At 43.1% G+C, this 17,618-nt stretch overlaps 1 protein-coding gene across 9 annotated transcripts; it reads right to left on the reverse strand.

Annotated features, from left to right (window-relative positions):
* Positions 1–1,728: 1,728 nt before the first annotated feature.
* On the reverse strand, positions 1,729–15,766 carry TMEM254 (transmembrane protein 254). Of its 9 annotated transcripts, none has more exons than XM_073019021.1 (5): positions 15,641–15,766; positions 12,463–12,566; positions 12,203–12,262; positions 3,461–3,593; positions 1,729–2,921 (listed from the first exon to the last, which is right to left on the reverse strand). In XM_073019021.1, exons 1-4 carry the CDS (start codon positions 15,728–15,730, stop codon positions 3,479–3,481), a joined length of 369 nt encoding a protein of 122 aa, XP_072875122.1. In that variant the 5' UTR covers positions 15,731–15,766; the 3' UTR covers positions 1,729–2,921; positions 3,461–3,478. The 9 variants fall into 9 exon arrangements, 8 of the variants coding, with proteins under 8 accessions (XP_072875122.1, XP_007960993.1, XP_007960990.1 ...); XM_007962802.3 differs by having other exon boundaries at positions 3,483–3,593; positions 15,641–15,765; XM_007962799.3 differs by lacking the exon at positions 15,641–15,766 and adding an exon at positions 15,242–15,607 and having other exon boundaries at positions 3,483–3,593.
* Positions 15,767–17,618: the final 1,852 nt, after the last annotated feature.

The following is a 17,618-nucleotide window of genomic DNA, read 5'->3' on the forward strand; positions in this document are numbered from 1 at the left end:
GACAAGGAGCCTTGCAGAGAGAATGTTTCCATGGTCTTACAAGTGTATTACCCAGCTACCCCACCAGCATTTTTTTCACTGTGCTGACAAGAAAGGAAAGGAAAAATATTCACAACCAAGTTGCTAAACTAAGAGCTTTAATTAATGAGACTCCAGAAAGGGACCTAGCAAGATAAAAATCTGATTGCACTGTGTTCTCTGACCTCAAGTGCAGGTTCTCCGACTTCTCTTTTGTGTTCTTAGACCTTCAGTGTGAAGATATAAGGACTCTCTGAGATAGCAAGTTGTTTTTCTAAGAAGCCTCTTTACACATATCTGGAATATAACCTCTTAAACCTAACCCAGGTTTATGTTAACACCGTGGCTCATAAACTATGCTTAGACTGCGTGGAATCATAAACATGTTGAATGTAGGAAACACCGTTAGTTTATAAATTGGGCCTGCTATTAATTTCTGAGGTCATTAGTTTGAGGTTTTTTTTTTTTTTTTTTTTTTGTCCTTTCTTATTTTTCCAAACTATATGTGCTTTGGAAATCTAAGGGGTGGGTAAGAAAAGTTTAGTCTCTTTTTTTTTCCATGGTTGCTTCCACCGAGATGCCTCTGGTCTTTTCTCATCCAAACTCAACATAAAGCTGTTTCTCCCATATCACCACCATGACTACCACACAAAGCCAATATGTCTCCATTTTTAATTTTTTTTTTTGCTTCACAGACTTACTTTTACTCAGGGGTGATGGGGGAGGTGGGCAACACAAGGCCAGAATCATACCTCTCTGTGTGATATTGAGCAAGTTACTTCACCTCGCTGAGATGTTTATGGGTCTATGAAAGGAATGATCTGCACCATTTGCTCACTAGATCCCGGTTTGCATCTAAGCCATGATAATATCCCAAATAAGATGATAGGATTTTATACAGGCGTGCCTGCATACTGATGTTTTGATCAATGACAGACAGCACACATGATGCTGGTTCCATAGGATTAGAACAAAACATTTTTATAGTATCTTTTCTATGTTTAGCTATTGTTTTTCATTTTGCTTTTTGAGATGGAGTCTCACTCTATTGCCCAGGCTGGAGTGAAATGCTGCAATCTTGGCTCACTACAACCTCCGCCTCCCGGCTTCAAGGAATTCTCCTGCCTCAGCCTCCCGAGTAGCTGGGATTATAGGCACCCGCCACTACGCCTGGCTAATTTTTGTATTTTTAGTAGAGACAGGGATATATTTGATCCCATCCTAAAGAAAAGCTAGGTACACAAATGCTTACCACTGTGTTACAGTTACCTTCAGTATTCAGTACTACTCTACATGCCGTGCAGGTTTGTAGCTAGGGGCAACAGCCTGTAACATATAGCCTAGGTGTGTACTCGGCTCTACCATTTGGTTTGTGAGTACACCCTATGACATCTGCACAACGATGCACTCACCTAATAGTGCATTTCTCAGACTGCATCCCCACTGTTAAATGATGCATACTGGACTTCATACATTTAAAAAAATGCCAGAACACTCCTTACTTAGTGCACAGACTTAATCAAATGTTGAATAAAAACAGAAACAAAAAGGAGACAATCCTACAATGAAAAGGAGACACTCATGTCTACCCTAGTGATTCCTTGTATGTGGAGGAGGTAAGTGGGGCATGGACAGTTCTAAAATGTAATACGTATATACCCAACAACCACAGTGTTTTGCATTTCTTTATCAGTGAAAAACAAACATATCTGAAGTGTATAAACAGTTCCCTAGTGCAGTTTATTTGAGAAGAAGAATCAAATATGTCAAAACTGACAAATACAAGAAAAGCATTCAGCTAGAGATAATTCACAGCATTTTATTCAAGTTAATCCATTTCATTCAATAATCTGCCATATTGTTCCCAGCACCACTATTACTATTATTATTTCTCTTTGAGGAAGATCAGGTATTAAGAAATCTGGTTTGACTTTCCATGATGCCTAACTCTATGGTCAAAAATCCTCTTCCTTACCAAAAAGCAACTTCTTAATCACCAGAAAAACACAGGGAAAGACTGAGATATATTTGCAAAAACTTATCTCCACTAGAGACAATTCATAGTTTATAATCTTTCAGGCTTGTGCTTTACTTGGGGGTTCCATTTTGGGGAGGAGGTTGTTTCTCACAAATGTTTGTTTAATACAAATAACTTGCCCCACTGTACCACAGAAAGGAAATGAGGGCTAGTCCCCAGAGAGCATGCAGGCAGTCCTCCAGGGAAGAAGCCGTAATGGCTCCTAGTGGTGACAGAGTCATTCTGCCTCCCCAACCTGTGAGCAATAATAAAGTATAACTAAGTGAACAGGAGAGGTAGTAACTAGCCAGATAACCCATAGGCTAGAATCTCTAAACAGGAATGCTTGTATGTTTCTGAATAAATCAGAGCTGGAAAGAGACACTTTTGGAGAAGTGATTGATAATAGAAAGGTATAAAAAAGATAAAGGTTTCTCACCAAGGAACCCACAAAAAAGGTGGTATGAGTCAAAGGCGGACTTGGACTTTTCTTTTGGGATGAGGGTACCTCAAATGGGTTGTGCCATTTTCACATAAAAATTGGAATGATAATGAACAGGTGAAAGTGAAATCAGTTTCCCTCCTTTGTTCAATAAACATGGTTAGAGCACCTGTGTGCAAGGTAGTCGGACAGGTGCTGAGGGGAAAGGTGAAGCTGTTTAAGCCGTGGCCCTGAGCTGAAGGAGCAATCTAGCAGTGCCATCAGACCCTGCACACTATGAAGCACAGTGTCCCAGGGGCCAGGTGGAGGGAAGGATCACTTCTGGCTGCAGCATCAGGGAAGGCACTCTGCAGTCTCGCCTCCAGGTTCTCAGCGTGCTTCTACGCCTGTGTGACCGCTCAGCCTGCCCCATTCCAGGCACTTGCTCATCTTCCTTATCTTTCTCTGTAGCGTGAGAAATGGAAGTTTGAGAGGATAGGATCCTACCTCACAGGTACCTAATAAACGTATGTGGAATTGACATAGAGTGGAAGTGTCACTTTATCTTAGTGCAGCAAGGCGGAAAGAGCTTTGGGAAAGGAGAGGAAAGATGGTGGTTGTGAGGGTAAGGTGTTTTCATCAGAAGGCGGGAACAAGGGTATACAAACCAAAAAGTCAATTTAGTATGTGGCTTAGCTCAGAGCACACAAGGGCGCCAACACAGCTAAAGACCGTAGGAAGGTAGCTGAAGTCCTCTGCCAAATAGGACTGAAAAGTTACAATCTTTCTCTGTTTCTTAAGTAACAACTGGTCTATTCAAGCTCAACAAGAGCATATAGGAGAAAAAAATGACTAATGAGGGGATCTTAAATAGCTCCGAAGGACAGACAGTTTCTAGAAAGTAGAAAGATCACTGAGTAAATACTGCACCTCCCCTACCCCACAAAAAAAAAAAAAAAAAAAAAAAAAAAAGGTGAGAATGAATGTAAAAGTGTAGAACAAACTTTCAGACATCTTCAAGTTTACTTTTGGCGCTTCTGTTTGTAAGCAATCAAGATGGTGAGAGATGCTATCCCAAAGAAGAAAGTCTGTAGGAACCAGAGTAGCTGAGCCTGACCACTTGTGATGCCTTTATGCCTAAAAAAGAAAAAAACAAAATTTAAACACCAGATGTTAATCTTACAGTTTCATGGGAGTTATTGTCTTCTATATAGTTTTTTAAAAAATTATACCTTCCACTACTTTCATTGGATTTATTTTGCTGCTTTTCTCTGGCTTCTTATCTTGGATGGTTCGTTTATTTTTCATCTTTCTTGTTTTCTAATAAATGTATTTTGGATGGTACACTATTCCCTGAGAACTAGTGGGGCTACTGTCTAGGGCACAGTATTATAAGACTGTTTCTCATGTGATTCTGATGAGTGGATGGAGTAAAAAGCACTGGTATGGCTTCAGAGCAAATGTTTTGAAAATAGACCAGATATAAATCCTAGCGTGGCTACCTACCGGCTGTGACCTGGGCAAATCACTCAGTATCTCTCAGAATCAGTTTTCTCATCTGAAAAACAGGAATAGCAGTAGCTATCTCACTGCGTGTTGAGATGATTTATGGGATAATACACACAATGTGCTCAGGAAGGAGCCTGGCACACAGTCATGATAAACACCTGCTTATATTGTCATTCAAATTCAACTGCCTAAAACGAAGTGTAAAAAAAAGATGACCCAATGGAAGTGAATGGCTTGCAACAGTCTCACCTGTATATAAATAAGTCTCACTTGGATGACTTTTATTTAAAACAAACTTTAAAAACAATATATGTAAAAATGATATAATTTTCTATAGTAACAGATTAAAAGGGAAAGATCATACGAATACCTTAATAAATACAGAAGTGGCATTTGACAAATTTCAACATCCATTCCTTTTCCACCACCCCCCCACAGAGATGGGGTCTCACTCTGTCCCCTATAGTGGAGTGTACTGTACAATTATAGCTCAACGCAGCTTCAAACTCCTGGGCTAAAGCTATCCCCCCACCTTAGCCTCCCAAGTAGCTGGGATCATCACAGGCATGCACCACCATGCCTGGCTAGGTTTTTTGTTTGTTTATTTGTTTTTTGTAGACACAGTGTCTTGTTTTGTTGCCCAGGCTGGTCTTGAACTCCTGGCTTCAACCAGTTCTCCCCACCTCAGCCTCCCAAAGTGCTGGGATTACAGGTGTGAGCCACCTACGTAAACCCAACATCCATTTTTAATAAAAGTTCTCAGCAAAGTTAGAAATACAATGGTACTTCCTAATTTTGATAGAAGAGATCTACAAAACTCTATAATAAACATGATGCAAAATGTTGAAAGTTCTCCTCTGAGGTCAAGAACAAGGCACACTTCTAGTCAGCACTGCTGGAAGTTCTGGCCAGTAGAATAAGGGAAGAAACATAAATAAAAGGTAGACAGAATTGAAAGAAAGAAATAAAACTGTATTTCTGGACAGTTTTATACCTGAAAAACTGAAAATAATCTATACACTGTTACAATTAATAAATTTATTTAGCAAGGTGCTAGGTATAAAGTCAATATAAAAAATTGACTATGTTCATACAAACTACCATCAAACAGTTAGAAAATGAAAAAAAGTGAGCCAAGATCATGCCACTGAACTCCAGCCTGGGTGACAGAGCTAGACTCCATCTCAAAAAACAACAACAACAACAACAACAACAACAACAAAAGTTGGCCAGGTGTGGTGGCTCGGGCCTGTAATTCCAGCACTTTGGGAGACTGGCGCAGGCGGATTGCTTAAGCCCAGGAGTTTAACATCAGCCTGGGCAACATAGTGAGACCCCACCTTTTGTTTTGATTTGTTTTGAGACAGAGTCTCGCTCTGTCACCCAGGCTGGAGTGCAGCGGCACGATCTTGGCTCTCTGCAAGCTCTGGGGCCTCCCAGGTTCACCCCATTCTCCTGCCTCAGCCTCCAGGAAACCCCATCTTTTTTTTTTTTTTTTAAAGGCATTTATAATATCTCAAAGTAGAAGTAGCTGGAAATTAATGTAACGAACAACGTGCAAAACCTCTTAAAATTATATATATATATTAAAGGAGATCTAAATAAATAGAAACAGACCATTTCATCATTTAGAAGACTCAATAATAGAAATATCTGATGCTTTCCTGACCTTAAAGAAAAAAAAAAGAAAAAAAAACATAATGGAAATATGCCACTGTTCTCCAAATTCGTTCACATGGTCAATCCAATGAAAATCTCAACATCTTTACTTTTTGTTTTTGTAGCACAAGACAATGCATAGAATATGCAAAGGTGTAGGAAAAGGCAATCCTACTGAACAAGATGACAGGACATGCTTTGTCAGATAACAATGATTATAAAACTGCTGCTATTAAGACAGTCTTGTGTTAGCCCAAGGATAAACAGGCCAATGGAACAGAATAGAGTGTTCAGGAACAGATCCATACATATAAGTATGTATGATATAAGTAGGGCACATCAGTGAAGACTGAATGTCTCAATAAATAGCTCTGAGATAACTGGGCATCCAGATGGAAAAGGTAAAGTTGGAAACCTCTCTCTTACCAAAAATAAGCTCTAGGTAGACTGAAAATTTTAATGTGAAAGAAAAAAATTCTAAAACTGTTAGAAGATGCTGTAAACAAATATAACTTTAATATAAATAATAAAATTGACTACATTGATAAACTTCTGTTTATCAAAAGACCCAACAGAACAAAAAGACCGTGAGAAAGGATATTTGCAAGATACCTAAAGGACAAAGTACTCAAGATCAGAAAAAACAAGGAGTGCCTATAAACAGGTAAGAAAAGGACAGGCAGCCCATTTGAAGAGTATTGGTAAGATTGTGGGGAAATGGGCACTATCATTTACTTACGTTAGAAGCATAAATTAGTCCCATAGTTTTGAAGGCAATATGGCAATATATATCATAATTTAAAGTATTCATTCATTTGTTTTATTTTTAGGCAGAGTCTTGCTCTGTCACCCAGGCCAGAGTGCAGTCATGTGTTCTCGGCTCACTGCAACCTCCACCTCCCAGATTCAAGTGATTCTCTTGCCTCAGCCTCCTGAGTAGCTGGGATTACAGGTGCCCACTACCATGCCCTGCTAATTTTTTTTTTTTTTTGCATTTTTAGTGGAGACAGGGTTTCACCATGTTGGCCAGGCTGGTCTCACACTCCTAACCTCAGGTGATTCACCAGCCTCAGTCTCCCAAAGTGCTGGAATTACAGGCGTGAGTCACCACGCCCAGCCAAAAGTATTCATTCTTTAATCTTCAAATTCCAGATCTTGGAATTTTTTCTAAGAGAACAAATACCAAAGTGGGACAAATGCACGCAATTCATGTTCATTGCTATATTGCTTATAATAGTAAAAAAGTAGAGACTTAAAAGCCCATCAGAAGGGGGATTTTTAAAATACATTAAGGCACATCTATATAATAGAATGCTATGCACTATTATTAATGGATGGGTAAGTTTATATATATAGACATAGACAAATAGGGAGGGATATGTTAGCCCAGTGCAGTGGCACACCTGTAGTCCCAGCTACTTGGGAGGCTGAGGCAGGAGGATCACTTGAGCACAGGTGCTCAAGGTCAGCCTGGGCAACACAGTAAGACCCATCTCTTAAAAAATAAAATAAAATTTAAAATAGGCACAGATGACCATGGAAACCAATTATAAAAGAGATTATAACTATATGTATATATATAATTGGAACACAGGCATCAGCTACCATGCCCAGCAACTTTCAATTTTTTTTTTTTTTTGAGATGGAGTCTCACTCTGTTGACCAGGCTGGAGTGCAGTGGCGCAATCTCGGCTCACTGCAACCTCCGCCTCCCAGGTTCAAGTGATTCTCCTGCCTCAGCCTCCCGAGTAGCTGAGACTACAGGCTCCCACCACTACGCCTGGCTAATTTTTTGTATTTTAGTAGAGACAGGGTTTCACCACATTGGCCAGGCTGGTCTCAAACTCCTTACCTCGTGATCCACCCGCCTCGGCCTCCCAAAGCGCTGGGATTACAGGCGTGAGCCACCACACCTGGCCAACTTTCAATTTTATTAGCTGAGTTTTTAGCACAACATTATTAACTTTTAAAAACAAACATGTTTGTTTTGAAATAGGCAAAACAACAAAAATATTTTGTTGTGGAAAGTAAATTTATATGATCCTGTAAATGTGTAAGATACTTAGGAAAGAAAAATAAAGATGAGTTGCCACCTTGGAAGAGCAGGCTCACTGAACAGCAGTGCTTGTTTCCTCCTCCTTCAGAGGGGTCACAGTAGGTGGCTAGGTAACCCGGAGAAGGGTTTTCCTGGGGTCTTCATAACTTGTTCTCATTCACACACCTTTATCTGTATTCTTAGCTCATTTTGCCTATTTAAAAGACAAAAGCCTTTTAAGAGTTTTCTTAATTTAATTCACATGTCCCTTAACGATTCCACCAAGACCCAGGCACATGTAAAAATATCTTTGTGAGTACATTTTTCCTGCCTTAGGAAAAAATGTTACCTCTGATACTTGAAAAATTTCACAATTTATCTGTTTTGGTCACTCGAGGCTGCCCTGTCACAGAGTACTTCCACTTGTCAAGAACTTCTGTTTCTCCATTGTAATAAAATCCACTGTACATATAAATTTTTGCAAAACCTGAAAAACCTTTCTAAGGGCTGCAGAGCCAACAGAGGTATGCAAGCAGCAAGAACCTAATTTCTGAACTAAGAGAATAAGTTATATATTCTGAATGGAAAACTACAGACTGTAAAATGGTAACAATGAACATGAATGTTGGCCTCAAAGAGATACTAATTTATTTATCCCTAAGGAAAAACGGTTCTATTTTTCTTGTTAAAATATTATTATGTAACGAGAACTACAAGCACCTTTCAAAGAAGAGTTGAACCTCACTTTGTAATCAAATAAATACAAGTTAAAATGGCTAGATACCCTTTTTAATCTACCAAAATAGCAAAGGGTTTTTGCCCCCCACCCTTCCACCAAAAATGGCACTTTCTTTTTCTTTTTTTTGTTTTGAGACAGAGTCTCACTTTGTCGCCCAGACTAAAGTGCAGTGGTGTGATCTCAGCCCACCGCAACCTCCGCCTCCCAGGTTCAAGCGATTCTCCTGCCTCAGCCTCCTGAGTAGCTGGGATAACAGGCATGTGCCACCACGCCCAGCTAATTTTTTTGTTTGTTTGTTTTTTTAGTAGAGACGGGGTTTCAATCATGTTGGCCAGGCTGGTCTCAAACTCCTGACCTCAGGTGATCCACCTGCCTCAGCCTCCCAGAGTGCTGAGATTACAGGTGGGAGTCACCACGCCCAGTCATCATCTCATAGTTCAAAAGGAGTATTTATTCTGATTTCTAGTGACTAATGATACATTCTAACATGTTAGACTACAAAGAAATGATTTCAAGAACATAATAATAGTGACCTAAGCTCTATGCCTGTTCTCCCTCTGCCCTTCAAAAAAATTGTGTATTAAATTTGAGGGCCAGGCACGGTGGCTCACATCTGTAATCCTAGCACTTTGGGAGGTGGAGGTGGGCAGATCACAAGGTCAAGAGATCAAGACCATCCTGGCCAACATGGCAAAACCCCATCTCTACTAAAAATACAAAAATTAGTTAGGCTTGGTGGCAGGCACCTGTAATCTCAGCTAGTCGGGAGGCTGAGGCAGGAGAATCGCTTGAACTTGGGAGGTGGAGGTTGCAGTGAGTCGAGATCGCGCTACCGCACTCCGGCCTGGCGACAGAGTGAGACTCTGTCTCAAAAAAGAAAATAAATAAATAAATAAACAAATAAAAATAAAAATTTGAGTATTTTGGTTTTCGTCAGATACTCCAAATGCTAACAACAAAATAGGTGTCAGGCACTCCTACATTCCAAGTGGAGGGGCTGGACCGGACACTTCCAATCTGAGATTCCACTGCGACGCTGCAGAGGCCATTGGAAAGAGGTCCTAGTGGACTATGGCATTTCCCACAAGTCAAGCCCAGAGAATGGTTTCAACAGAATCATTTGTAGAGCCTGACATGAGTCCTCTGGAATTTGGGGAAGGGTTTAATCTCTGATTCCAAAAAGTAAACACTGTTTGGCCTGCTTGCTGGGAGAGAAGGAAGCACTGCCACACTAAGAACTGCATGCACTTGCAGATTATCCCACTGGACGGATATGGCAGTTGTTTACTGTGAGCCATACAGATCCTAAAGAAGGCACTGGACATAAGTAGTTTTAAAAGGGACCCTGTACTACAGGCCCACCTGAAAGATGGAAGTGATCTCAACAAAAGGGTAATTCTCCCCAGCAAACAGACTCTGAGGGTGAAACTGTAAGTGGCACTCTGGAGGAGGTATCCAAACGAATCATCAAGGAAACTGCAGAAGGGAGATCCAGGTGAGGAACAGTGTCTCAAAAATCTACCACATCCCCTCTAGAGAGAAAGAGCCAATACTGGATATGCAATACACACAGCACCCAGTTGCCTGATCACAAGGCGGCAGCTGTTATTTTTTTAATTTTTATTTTTTTTGAGACAGGGTCTTGCTCTGTCACCCAGGCTGGAGTGCAGTGGCGTGATCTCGGCTCACTGCAGCCTCTGCCTCCCGGCTTCAAGCGATTCTCGTGCCTCAGCCTCCTGAGCAGCTGGGACTGCAGGCACGCACCACCATGCCTGGCTTTTAAAATATTTTTTGTATTTTTTGTAGAGATGGGGTTTTGTCATGTTGGCCAGGATAGTTTCAAACTCCTGGCCTCAAATGATCTGCCCACCTCGGCCTCCTAAAGTGCTGGGATTATAGGTGTGAGCCACTGCGCCCAGCCAGCAGCAGCTATTTAAGTCTCAGCCTCCTTCTCCCTAACTATTCCCACTATCCCAAGGGACTACAAGCAGCGATTATTAGTGAATAGAGGAGAAGGTGAAGTGCAAGAGAAGACATCAACTGCACCCTTCTCCCGATTGCAGGCTCCTGAGCCCCAGCTGGATGAGAACAGACATTTTGAATTAGAAGAAAGTTTATAGTTTTAACAAATAGACTGAGCTAGAATGGATAATATCAGATGGTGACTGGAAATCTTATGATCTGCTTGAAATTCCATCCAGAGATACAGTGGAAGGTGGGGAACAATCTACAAAACAAATTTACTTGGAGAGGGGTGAGAAAGAAATAATAAAGTTACTTTCTGCCCCTCTTCATAGAAAGTCTAGCTTGTGGCCGGGCACAATGGCTCATGCCTATAATCCCAGCACCTTGGGAGGCCGAGGCACGCGGATCACCTGAGAGGTCAGAGTTTGGGACTAGCATGGCCAACATGGTGAAACCCTGTCTCTACTAAAAATACAAAAATTAGCCGGGCATGGTGGTGGGCTTCTGTAATCCTAGCTACTGGGGAAGCCGAGGCAGGAGAATCGCTTGAACCCAGGACGCAGAGATTGCAGTGAGCCAAGATTACGCCCCTGCACTCCAGCCTGGGTGACAAAGCAAGATTCTGTCTCAAAAAAAAAAAAAAAGTCTAGCCTCTTTGTTTAATAAACAAGAAAACAGAGTAAGATAATTCTATTTAACATACTTAGCAGTCTCTGACATAGTAGTGCCCAATGAATATTGATTATTTTTATGATTGAGACATAGTAATAGTAATAGAGTATCTTATTTTCCACTTTTAGAATAGAAAAATAATAGAGGAGGTAGTATATCTTGACCAGAAATTAATTCAATTAATATCTTGACCAGAAATTAATTGGAAAGCAATTTGGCATTTCTATAATCGTGTTTTTCATTGTACCACACTTTCTGTATATACTTTAGTACAAATATAAAGATAATTTTTTCTAGTATTCTCATACAGTATTAACCTACACTAGCATCTGCCGAGTGGGGTCTGGTTTGGGGACTTTTAACTAGCACTGCATCCTAGAATTATCTGTGGAGCTTTTAAAAAGAACACATTCCTATCTCTGAGGCAAGACTTACCCAATCAGAATCTCTGGGTCTGGAAACCAGATGTGTGTATTTTGAAAAAGCTCCTCAGGTGGCTCAATTGTAAAATGAGGATTGTGAGTCATCGGCCTAGGTCAGTCACTTAGCTCTTCTGTAAACTGGAAGCCAGGCTCCTAGTCTTTTGGTCTAGTTGGGGCTACCCAGAAAATTTGTTAAAAAATAACAAAAGTCGGCCAGGTGTGGTGGCTCACGCCTGTAATCCCAGCACTTTGGGAGGCCGAGGCGGGTGGATCACGAGGTCAGGAGATCCAGACCATCCTGGCTAACACAGTGAAACCCTGTCTCTACTAAAAATACAAAAAATTAGCGGGGCGAGGTGGCAGGCGCCTGTAGTCCCGGCTACTCGGGAGGCTGAGGCAGGAGAATGGTGTGAACCCGGGAGGCAGAGCTTGCAGTGAGCCGAGATCGCGCCACCGCACTCCAGTCTGGGAGACACAGCGAGACTCTGTCTCAAAAAAAAAAAAAAAAAAAAAAGTCATCTGAATTAGATAACTAAGTAATTGATTAACCAACATAAAATAAATGCATTCATCAAACATTTACTGGGTACTCCCTCTGCACCAGGCTCGGTATCAGGCGTGGGGATTCTGCTCCACCCTGACAATGTTCTCAGCCTACAAGTGTGTGAATTATTTAAATGTGGCTACTCTCAATTTATATTAGCTACTAAGAGAAAGGCAACAAGCAGCTACTTCAAAGACTTACTTGCACAATACTATGGCATACAAGGACTCTCCCACGTGAATCAGCCAGGCAAGCCAATAACTGAAACCAAAAAAAAAGTGAATATTTTTTAAGGTGATAGTTATCTGCTGATGAAATCTAACACAGCAGTCTCAAAAAGAAAAGTGCCTTAATGTGAACTAACACTACTCTTAGATACCAAAAGGCAGCTGCAGGCCTACCAGGTCTCCCGTGAGACCAGAGCTCCAGTGTCCACAATCCATTTGTGCAGCTCTCCTTACCCATTGCGCAGGAGGGTGTGATGGTGGTCCACCAAGTACTGAGTGAAGGGGCCCAGGGGCCCAAGGCTCTGATAAGGGATACTCTGAGGCCAGAAGACAACCCACTGAAAGAGAACCAGAGACACAGAATACCTATTAGGCTACTTAAAACCTGTTTGTTTTTTTGAGAAAGGCTGTGAAACAATACAAAAATAACTACAGACCAAAGAAACTCTCAACAGTCATTTGGGCCTCCATTCTTGACTTCTATTTTCTTTTTCTTTTCTTTTTTTTTGACAGGGTCTCACTCCACTGCTGGGGCTGGAGAGCAGTGGCATGATCATGACTCACTGCAGCCTCCACCATCTGGGCTCAATCCATCCTCCCACCTCAGCCTCCCAAGTAGTTGGGACTACACATGGGTGCCACCATACCCAGCTATTTTTAAAAATTGTATATAGAGATGGGGTCTCACTGTGTTGCTCAGGATGGTCTTCAACTCCAACTCCAGGGCTCAAGTAATTCCCTACCTTGGCCTCCCAAAGTGCTAGGATTACAGGCATGACCCACTGTGCCAGGATGACTTCTATTTTCTAAAAGCAACTCTACTGGGAGATTTATGCTGAGCAAAGGATGTGGTTATCAGACTCAGTGCCCATGGTGGATGACTCCTAGTCTTTTATTCTTCCTCTTCTTTTGTTTTCTTTCTAGAGAAGGGATCTCGCTTTGTCACCCAGGCTGGAGTGTAGTGGCATGATCACGGCTCACTGTAGCCTCAACTTACCGGGCTCAAGTGATCCTCCCAACTCAGCTCTCCCAAGTAGCTGGGAATACAGGCATGGGCTACCACGACTGACTAATTTTTTTAATTTTTTATTTATTTATTTTTTAGACGGAGTTTCACTGTGTCGCTCAGGCTGGAGTGCAGTGGCACGATCTTGGCTCTCTGCAACCTCCGTCTCCCGGGTTCAAGTGATTCTCCCGCTTCAGCCTCCAGAGTAGCTGGGACTACTAGCCTGGCTAATTTTTGTATTTTTTGTACAGATGGAGTTTCACCATGTTGGCCAGGCTGGTCTCCAACTCCCGACGTCAGGTGATCCGCCTTCCTCAGCTTCCCAAAGTGCTGGGATTACAGGCGTGAGCCACCGCCCACGGCTGTTTTTTTTTTTTTTTTTTTTTTTTTTTTTTGTAGAGATGAGGTTTCGCCGTGTTGCCCAGGTTGGTCTCGAACTCCTGGACTCCTGGGCTCATGCAATCTGCCCACCTTGGCCTCCCGAAGTGCTGGGATTACAGAACCACCATGCCTGGCTGACTCCTATTAATACATTCCACCAAAATCATTATTTTATAAAAGATATTAGCAAATTTTGAGTTTATGTGCTTTGGCTAGTGTCTTTACTGCAGAAACTGGCTCCAGCCAAACCTCTGTTTAATTTAGAATTCCTTTCTTGGCTTTCCCTTTTTGTACCTCTAAAACTGAGAATGATCCACTGCATAGAGATGGAAAATAAGTGAGATAAAGTTTGTGACATTTTAATAGCAACTGCTTAATCAGATAAATTTTTCGTAATCTTAACTTTTTCTCAGCCTCTGTATTGTAACTTCTGCCAGTTTAGACTTTTCTGAGAATGACTGCCAACAGTTTCAAAATGTATTGTCCCATTCAAATCTTTGTAAAGAGCAGTACTATCTCTTTCACGATGTTGTTTCACATCTGAAATTTAAATAATGCACAAATATCACTGCATCCTCCCAAACCAAGGGGAAGAGGGAGCATCTGCCAGCTCCACAAGATCCCAATTTGAAGTCCCCAAAGCTTTCCTTCAACCATATTCTAACTAGTCACAGACACAGAATCGTAGAACAGAAATGCACCTTTGAAAACTTTCAATTCAATGCCTCCATTGTACATATGATGAAATCAGGACAGAGTCGGTCAGATTTGACACCAACAAACAACACCGTGGACGTAATCTCCCATTCCCAATCTCCAGGATCTACTGGTATATCCAAATAGCTTCGCCTTCCTTCAAAATTTTACCACCTTATCACTTGAGGTTATAAGGTCGAGACTAGCCTGACCAACGTGGTGAAACCCCGTCTCTACTAAAAATACAAAAAATTAGCCGGGCGTGGTGTAATCCCAGCTACAGGTTGAGGCATGAGAATCACTTAAACCTGGGAGGCAGAGGTTGCAGCGAGCCGAGATCGCGCCACTACACTCCAGCCTGGGTGACAGAGCCAGCCTCCGTCTCAAACAAAAAAAAACAAAATTACCACCTTAGCCCCCAACCTACTTTTCCACGCATCTTTCTCGTTATCCTTTAAACAGATTATTTCTCAGCCAAACAAACGTCGCTCTTTTTCTAGGTACAGCTTTCTTCTTGCTTCCACACCTATGTCATAACAGTGATATCCTCTTTATACCCCCTTAACACTTAAATCCCACCAATCCTTTAGGTTTAGCCTCGTTTTCCAAACAATTCCTATTGGCTCAAACATTCTGCTTCGGAAGCCCTATTCTGACTTGGCAGGCCTATGGCAGTTGGTCAACTTGACTTCCCGCTTCGTGAGAGGCTTAAGCTCGGAAAACCCATTAGTAACCGTGCAGAGGTGAAGACCCAAAGACAGGAACACTGGAAAGCAGAAACCATCCTAACAGCCCACCAAACTTCCGCTTACATGAGTAACCTAGACAACCGTCAGAGGCGCGTGCGCACAGGCCTCGTTCCCACAGCACCCCTCGCCCTACGAGGGCCCAGTGGGCCAAAACAGACTCCCGCTCCGCCCTACGCCTCACCGCGAAGTACCCCAGCCCCAGGACTGTGACCAGAGAGGGCAAGGGTCTGGCTGGACGGAAATAGGCGGTAGCCGCATTGCTAGCCTCCGACTTCGCCATCCTCTTGAGAAACCCAGACACAGAGTTAGCCGGGAGCTCTCCAGCCGTCCCCGTCCCCATATAAGAAAAGCCTGACTAGCCGGTTACTCAGGGCGCTGGGCGCCGGCCCAAGACCCTGGCGGACCGGTATGCCTGTGTCTCATTCCGGAGTCTGGTCCCCTCCCCTCCGCTCCGAGCGCGCGGGAGTAAGGATTGTGCTTGCACGACTTCCCCCGGCTCCCAGCCTGTGGGCCTAGGTCCTGGGGTGAACAGAGCGCTCGCTCCCTCGCCAGACCGTAGCCCTCCAGCGGCTGCCCTTACTGTGTAGTAGCCAAAGCTGAGGGTGATGACTGTGAACCAGAACAGACTTCCTCGCTGAAAGTAGGCCGCCGCACCGGCTGCCGGCGCCATGGCTGCAACACCTCCCCGGGAGCGCGCGTCTGGACACCGTCCAGCGCGAGAGAGGAGGCAGGGCCGGGGCGGGCCCGCGCTCCTCCCGCCATCCCCGCAGGGAGAAGGTGGTGCGGTTTCGGAACTCTCTGAGAGCGAGTCTTCCTGTTTGGCCCCAATACAGGGGCCTTGGAATCCCACCTGGGCTCAGGTCTGGAGGGCTGGTCATCATCTTGTAGGGGAGACTCTCCTCTGTCACTTTTCTGGGTTTGAGATAAAGATGTTGGCGCCGGCGCGGTGATGTGTCCCTGTAATCTCAGCACGTTGGGAGGCTGAGGCGGAAGGATCGCTTGAGCCCCGCATTTTGAGACCAGCCTGGGCAACACAGCGAGATTCTGTCTCGAATGAATGAATGAATGAATGAGGTGTTGGAATAAATTCCAGCCCTTTGGGAGGCCGAGGCTGGTGGATCACTTTAGGTCAGGAGTTTGAGACCAGCGTGGCCAACATGGTGAAACCCCGTCTCTACTAAAAACACAAAAAATTAGGTGGTAGCGGTGGCGTGCACCTGTAGTCCCAGCCACTCCAGAGGCTGCACCTCCTCTTGAACCTGGGAGGTGAAGGTTGCAGTGGGCCGAGATCACGTCACTGCACTCCAGCCTGAGCAACAGAGCAAGACCCTGTCTCAAAAAAAATAAAATAAAATAAAATAAAAAAAAGAATAGATAACGTTTTACTGAGAGTCTAAGTTTTGAGGTTTTCTGTGCTGTGCACGTTGAGAAATAATACTGTCCTCATTAGTTAAGATGTTTGGAACTATACAGGACCATGGTTATGAGCAGGGACTGTGAAACAGGCTGCCTAGATTTAAGTCCTGGCTCTGTCTTGGCTCTTTGTGTAAGCTTAGTTTAATTAGCCTGGCTATGTCTTAGTTTCTTTATCTGTAAAATGAGGATATGCCAGTTTCTGGAACCTCGAGGTTTTTAGGGTGGGTTAAATGAGTTGATATCTGTAAAGAAAGCACAGCAGTGTCTGGCCCACAGTGCTTTGTAAGTGTGGGTCAATATCAATACTGCTGAGCCTTTAGGATGTGTGCCAGGCCTTGTACGAACTGTTGTATCATCAATGAACTGTGGGAGGCATATGGAGCTGAAGTGTCTGATGAAACGTGAGAGAAAGACTATTTCACCTGGGCCTTAAAAATGGGTTACTGGCCGAGCGCGGTGGCTCACGCCTATAATCCTGGCACTTTTGGAGGCCAAGATGGGTGGATCGCTCAGAAGTTTGAGACCACCCTGGGGAATATAGTGAAACCCCATCTCTACTAAAATACAAAAAATTAGCCGGGGATGGTGGCGCATGCCTGGAGTCCCAACTACTTGGGAGGCTGAGGCACGAGAATTGCTTGAGCCCTGGAGGCAGAGGTTGCAGTGAGCCAAGATCCGTCACTGCACTTTGGCTTGGGCTATAGAGTGAGACTCTCTTAAAAAAAAAAAAAAAAGTTACTGTACTATATCTGGTATTTATTGAACACCTACTATGTTCAAGGCATTGTTCTAAGTACTATACAAGAATTAATTCATTTAATTCTTAAAACAATCCTAGGCAGTAAACTATTGTCCTTATTTCAAAGAAGAAGAAACAGCACAGGGTCCCGTCATGCCCAAGTAGGTGAGGAATACTGGAAACCAAGTGGCAGCTGAGCGTTCCAGTTCCAGAGAGGGCACTCTGAAACCAGCCAAGGTTCTCTTTCCTCATTTTTTACCTAAGTATCTTCGGATATAAAGTCTTAAAGAATGAATTTCAGAATATGTGAGGAAATCCGTTTCCCAGGTAGACCACAGTGCCCTTGAATATAAAGATTAACAGTAACAATTGCTGTTTTCTTAGTCCTTATCGTCCTTGATCA

This window comes from Chlorocebus sabaeus, chromosome 9 (assembly GCF_047675955.1).
Source record: "Chlorocebus sabaeus isolate Y175 chromosome 9, mChlSab1.0.hap1, whole genome shotgun sequence".
Taxonomy (NCBI): Eukaryota; Metazoa; Chordata; class Mammalia; order Primates; family Cercopithecidae; genus Chlorocebus; species Chlorocebus sabaeus.

What these genes read in the sequence shown, in the direction of transcription:
- TMEM254 (XM_073019020.1), bottom strand. Translation starts at nt 15,730, where the DNA reads ATGGCGCCGGCAGCCGGTGCGGCGGCCTACTTTCAGCGAGGAAGTCTG. An exon ending in TCAGCTTTGGCTACTACACA is followed by an intron (nt 12,567 to 15,640) that starts GTAAGGGCAGCC and finishes GTTCTCTTTCAG; the next exon opens with TGGGTTGTCTTCTGGCCTCA. An exon ending in TATGCCATAGTATTGTGCAA is followed by an intron (nt 9,875 to 12,202) that starts GTAAGTCTTTGA and finishes TCCCTTCTGCAG; the next exon opens with TTTCCTTGATGATTCGTTTG.